This window comes from Humulus lupulus, chromosome 3 (assembly GCF_963169125.1).
Source record: "Humulus lupulus chromosome 3, drHumLupu1.1, whole genome shotgun sequence".
NCBI lineage: Eukaryota > Viridiplantae > Streptophyta > Magnoliopsida > Rosales > Cannabaceae > Humulus > Humulus lupulus.
The window spans coordinates 275,040,299-275,046,959 of NC_084795.1; the positions used below are offsets into that span (position 1 = coordinate 275,040,299).

Consider the following 6,661-nt stretch of genomic DNA (forward strand, 5'->3'; position numbering starts at 1 on the left):
ATAATGTGGTACTTTATAATTTTCATTTATTTTAACTTACATAGAATAATATATTAATTATAAACAATTATAACAAATAAAGTTATCAAGGAGGGTTTGAATCAACGAGGGCTACAGCTAGTCCTTAGCTGGTCCGCCCATAACCTTGCTTGATCCATAAATGGTATATGACTGTGGAATATGAGTTTTTCTATATAATACGTAATCTAGGAGAATACTCTCACTTTTGTTTGTTTTTTTCGGTTGATGACAATTTCAGACAAAATAAAATAATAAATTTACACAGGGGACTAAAATCTTGATATATAATTAATAATTTGTACTTTTATTTATCATAAAATTATAAATTTATTATAGTTTCTACACAACATATCATATACTATAGTTCATTATTTAGGCGTACGTACTTTAAATCCATTTAAATTGGGTTAAGCTACAAAATAGCAATTACACGTTTAATTATGTATAGTTTTTAACATCCCAAAAATATCATATCCGACCTTTTAAGTGATTAAACTCGACTATATTTTAATGGCGAAATGAAAGCAATTTGATAACACTAAAATTTTATTAAATAATTTCATTTATTTCACATACATACATTATTGTTGTCCCGACCAACGAGACTGGATGTCCACATCTACACTTACCAACATAGTTGACAAAGGATTCTAGTTCGTTCTATTAATATACATCACTCTATTTCTACTAAAATTATTGTTACAAATGTAACATAATCATATTAATTAGTCTAGCACCAGAAAAAGTATTGTATAGTCAATGCAATGCAATACTTAGTAAAAGGTTTGTTAATTAAAAAAAAATGCAATGACAACTAACAATTGTAGAGGACTGCTATCACATTTTCTCTCTCTTTTTAATTATCTCAATGTTTTTTAAGGGAATTTTATCTCAATTTTTGACACGAAAAATAGTATTGTTGTTTTTTTTTAGAAAAACTAAAAAAAGTAATGATGAAAAATAATATATTAATATAATTTGAAAAAAAAATATATATATATATACATATTTGTATTAACACGTGATCATAAACATAATTTAGTGGTATAACACGTGATCATAAACATATATATATACATTTTTTTTGAGTAGATTTATAAGTTCAGTTATAATAAAGTTTTTGTTGAAGATTTATGAAAGAATATTGCTATAACACACTTAATATTATGTATTATTATTGGTATAATTAATATCGAAATTTATATATTTCAATTAAAATATATTAAATTGCAACTATTAGTGTTGGATATAGTGTCTCGTATTATGGAAACATTAAAAAAGAAATTGTCTAGGAGTAGTAGAGGAGTCAGTTTGAAGTCAAAGCATCATCTACAATTGAACAGAAAGAAAAAGAAAAAAAAAAGAGTAAGGTGATTCCATTTCGACAAAAGACCCACGCCCAAATTCCATAGCTTTGGGTTTGGATATAGCATGTATCATTTCTATATTTATAATCTTAGATCATCACCAATTGAAGATTGTCCTCCATTATAGAACTGAAACAATCCATTTGAGCCTTGCTTATTGCCAGGCTAACCTCAACCCCGAATTCATTCTCTCTACTGTCTGATAGAGAAATGGCACCAGAAACATCAGTATGAAGCAATTCAGTCTTTTTAGGCCTTCCCAACCCAAAATCTGTATCATAAATACCCAATTTCGGTGACCCTGCCACGGTAAAAAATTTATACTTGTCTACTATTTCTTTCCATTCTTGCATCCAATTCTCTGCTCCTTCTAAAGCTCCATTACACTCCAATTGCTTCACTCTTTTCCCAATCCCTTTTGCAGCAGCCACAATTCCCTTCTCTCCTAATAGCTCGTTCCTATTGACTGATAGGAAACAAAACGCAAGGCAGTTTCCAAAATAGGTGTTGGGTATTGGAGACTCAAGGCGGTTTCTACAATCTCCAACGAAAGCGAAGAAGTAAGGCTCATCTTCTTTTGAAAATTTGGTCAATTCCATCGATTGTGAAGATTTGATCAAACAAACCCATGATAGAGCACAAGTGACCACAAATGTTGAGATGTGTAACGTCTCTAATTCCTCCTCGGTGAATTGATTCTTAACCCAATGCTTCAGTCTCTCTATTTGGGCTTGGCCCAAATTGAAAGTGGCCCGAACTTTACCAGCTAGCTTTATAAGATACATTGGGCCGAGATCCTCTTTCTCAACCGAAGCCCAGTCCCAAAAAGATTTCAACACGTCACACTCCACACCACAGGGGATCTTGATCGAAACTCGACCGTGAAACGGCATGGACTTTTCAATGAATCTCAGATCCCCGTTTGACTTGCAAACGGAGGCCCATGATTTCATGAAGTGGTGGAAAGCTCTCCCATCAGCCACCATGTGGCAAAACGTCACCCCAATAGAGATCCCCGAGTTGGGAAAAACGGTAACCTGCAGGGCCATGAGAGGAACCACGCGCGCGTCACCCTCGGTCCGTGTCGGCGGCAGGTTGGTTACAAAGGGGTGGTGTTCTTGGACATCTCGGGGGTAATCTGCTACGAGACGATCGAATTCGGCGTCGGACTCGGCGATGGTGAATGGAACGGAGTCTCCTTCGGTGTAGAGGATGTGGGGTCTGGCCGGAGAGGGCGAGCAGATGAGATTTCCGGCGTAGGGAAAGAAGTGTTTGAGAGTGAGAGAGAGTGAGTTTTTGAGATTGGGAAGGAGAGTTTGGTAGATGAATTGGGTTGGGTGAGGGGATTGGTAGAAGTAGAGGCGTTGCATGGGACAACAAACGTACCATAGTAAATCGAAGAAAGTGAGAGGAAGAGAGGTGGTGGGCACCGAACCCGGTGGCGGAGAGACCTGGCTTTGCTCGACGATCTTGAGGGTATGAAGCGGCGCCGCCATTGAAATGAATAAGGACCGATTCAGCTATAACCCCAAGTATACCAGTTGAGCGTACTATAACAAAGCAGTGAGTGCTTTGGTAATTTTATTTTATTTTTTTCTGGCAGCCTTACCTTTAATAAATACGTCGTGCTGGTCATGAATTAAATTTTAGATAACGATGAAAATTATGAGGTAGCAAGAGAAAGAGATAGAAGGATGTAAAAAATTATAGAGTGGGTAGAAACTTGCTAAAGAGCAAAGAAAAAAATAATTATGGAGCCTAGGTATGCTTGCCCTTTCTATTCCTCTATCGAGCTTGAGCTTTCGTCGGATTCGAACTGTGTTTGGTATCCTCCCTAAAGTGAGGAGAGAGAAAGAGTAATATCACACAAAGCTGAGGAGAACCTTATGCTAATTTTTGCCACATTTTTGCCATTTTTAACCTTATGCTAATTTATATTTACTTTATCTTGTTTTCATAAAAAATATAATTTCTATATTAGATTTGGGTATTTAAGTAATATCACACATTTTTGTTTTGGACTGTTCGAGTTTTTTTTTCGAAATCTGTTTGCTAGTGAAAAGGTAAAAAATTCACAACACTCCAAAATAAAAAAAGCGTAAAATTACTTAAATAGACATACGTAATTAAAAAAAATATGCAATTTCGTTATATTAAATAAAGTAAATATAAGATTGTACACAAGTAAAATTGGGAAGAAAAAATAGACGAAGAGCCACTTTTTTTTTTTTTTGTGCCGGGCAAAATGCTTTAAAAAAAAAACATCAAACTACCTAAATAACCTTATTTAAATGAAAAATTACATATTTTTTTATTAGACAGCAAAAGTAATATATAAAATAATTAATGGGTGAAAATAGAAAAAAAGATGAACCAAAAGCTACTCTTTTACTAATAGTATAGATATATATAATCTATATTTATATATTCAAATATTTATAGTTGGTCCTATTATATCACATTATCGAATAAAAGTATAAGAAGAAATAAATATTTTGGACATGCATGGTTCTTGGCACCATAATTAATACATTTGGTGATACTCATGAAAATATAACGTTGGTGTACTTTTATATTTTGGGTATTTGCTGCATAAATACTCAATGTTTTATACTTGCTACAATTAAATATCTAATTTTTAATTTTTACGACAAAAATAATCAATGTTCAATATATGTTAAAGATAAATACCTAATATTTTTTTTTGCGGTGAAAATACCCAAAATTGCTAAAACATTGTTTTTGTCAGTACTTCATCTGTTGGAGTTGTTGAGTGTTGACTTACCAAACATATATTGTTGACGCCGTTTTTTCGTCAACAGATAAAAGAAGAGCACAAAAACGATGAATAACGATGGCCAAACGGAACAAACAAATCAAACACACGGTTTTTTACGTGGTTCAGCAGTTAAATCTGCCTAGTCCACGAGTCTCTGTTATTAATCTCAAGATTATCTCTGAACAATTCTTTAGCATGAATTCTCCAGAGTTTTCTCTCAAGGATCAGAATTTCGGTCCTCTACAATGGTGCATGACTTCTCTATTTATAGAGAAGGATGCAGAATACTATCCCACATATTTTGGGTAGTTACTCTTTTGTGAATAAAAATAAATGGCTTTAAATGCCAATAATCAGATATAAAAGGAAACGTTCCCCAAAGATCAGGAAACGCATAACTGACTAAATAATATCCCACGATTCTTGGGGATTTACATCAATAAATGGGGATTACATCTCATATTTACAATACTTGTAGATATTCAAGGTGATCATAGCGTATCTCCAAGGCTTCAGCATCTCAGGTTTCACGTCATTGTGCGAGCCACTGACATCTCCCGAGCTAACATTTCTTTCGAGATAGCATATCGAGCTCGAGATCCCTGCTCCGAAGTTGTTCCTGAAGATGGGCTCTCAGAGCTACCTTCGAGATCGCGATCGTTTCGAGGTCACCATATTCGAGGTCTGTATCATACTTTGCAGGCTCGATTTACAATCGTAGAGCATACCCTAACCCTCACGAGACCATTTAATGCGAACTCAGCTTTCGAGGTCATATTTACTATGGCTCGAAATCTGGGTATAACATATATCACTCCGTAATTTAGGTATTTATATCCTTAAAATAAGGTTGTGCAGAAACGATCCGATCCAATAACAAACCGATCGATCCAATGTCAACCGACTGCTAAAAATTGGATATCCAATCATGATTGGATTTGATCGGATGACATTTTTAAAAATCCAATATTAGATCGGTCGGTTCTTGGATGATATGTAAATCCAATGGATCCAACCGACCGATCCAATCCAATAATGATCCAATACCATCCAATTAATATTCAGATAAAAAATATATTATTATATTTACTGTAATATATTAATATTAATATTATTATATTATTATATTTTTTAAGTTAAAATATATTATATTTTATTACATTTACTGTAATGTTTTGAACTAATATATTAGTCGTTTATGTGAAAAATCAAGTTTAACTCTTCTAAGGATCGGATTGGATGGATCCAATCAATCTAATTAATATTGGATGGATCTAATCCGATCTAATAAATATTGGATCAAAAATATTGAATGGACCCGATCCAATACAGGGATTCATATCCATTGGATGGAACCGATCCAATCCAATGAATTTTTGGATCGGTTCGGTTGAGCATACAGTATTGGATTTGATCGGTTGGAGAAATCCAACATCCAATGCATAATTGGATTGGATCTGGATGGATCCAAAAACATTGGATATGGTCCAATGAACAGCCATACCTTAAAATATGTATTTTCTAAATATGTATTAATTTAAAATGTCTTTTTAATTGATTTTATTATTTAAAATATTTTTTAAAAAAATATATGAAATTGATTAATTACAAGTGACAAATGACTACTTAGTTAACATGCTTAACAGAGGAGGTACTTACAGAAGTAATGTTTTAACAACTTTAGGTATTTTTGCCGCAAAAGAAAATATGTATTTATCTTTAACATATATTGAACATTTGATACTTTTTGTCGTAAAAATAAAAGATTAAGTATTTAACTGTAACAAGTATGAAACACTGGGTATTTATGCCGCAAATATTCCTTTATATTTTGATTTCCAATATTAGATAAAATTGTACAGAATTTAATTCTATTATTATCTAAAAAAAACATATTTTATCATTTTTTTTGTTTGATTTCACATAAAAAATAGACGAAATTACATTTTATATGAGAATTTTAATAGAGTGCAAAAATATGGTTTTTTTTCAAAAAAAGCTAATCTGTGGCTTCTTTTAAGAAATATCACTTTTATGGGTTTACTTTCTCATATTTTTGTATAAAAGGTTGTTTATGTCATAGTTTTACTCTTAATCAAGTTTTATTAATTTGGAATGATATATTTGTAATTTGATTATTATTTTTTAGCTTATTTGTTTTTTTATATTATTTTGATATTACTAATTTTATATTAAAATTTTCTTTGGTTGTTTTGCAATTTTTTTTTAGATTGTACGTTTCTTTTTCCAAATCCTGGGTAAGGTAACCAGTTACTTGATTGATCTTTGATAGTTATGTAAACAAAATCCTAGAGCTAGGTTAAATAGCATGTACCAGGAGGGGTAACCAATTATCCTGAGAGGAGTAACTTTCTGTCATAAGAGGGGTAACCAGTTACTATAAGAGGGGTGACGGATTACTCATATTAAATATGAAAATAAACATCAAGTTTGAAGGGAAAATAGGAAGAACTCTTCATTAAAAAAAAGAAGT

General features: G+C 32.5%; 1 protein-coding gene across 1 annotated transcript; it reads right to left on the reverse strand.

Annotated features, from left to right (window-relative positions):
• Window positions 1-1,331: 1,331 nt before the first annotated feature.
• LOC133824358 (coumaroyl-CoA:anthocyanidin 3-O-glucoside-6''-O-coumaroyltransferase 1-like) lies at window positions 1,332-3,175 on the reverse strand. Its single transcript, XM_062257241.1, has one exon. It carries the CDS (start codon window positions 2,882-2,884, stop codon window positions 1,478-1,480), a length of 1,407 nt encoding a protein of 468 aa, XP_062113225.1. The 5' UTR covers window positions 2,885-3,175; the 3' UTR covers window positions 1,332-1,477.
• Between the last annotated feature and the right edge of the window lie 3,486 nt (window positions 3,176-6,661).

Excerpts from the sequence above, each read along its gene's own strand:
- LOC133824358 (XM_062257241.1), bottom strand. The coding sequence starts at position 2,884 with ATGGCGGCGCCGCTTCATACCCTCAAGATCGTCGAGCAAAGCCAGGTC.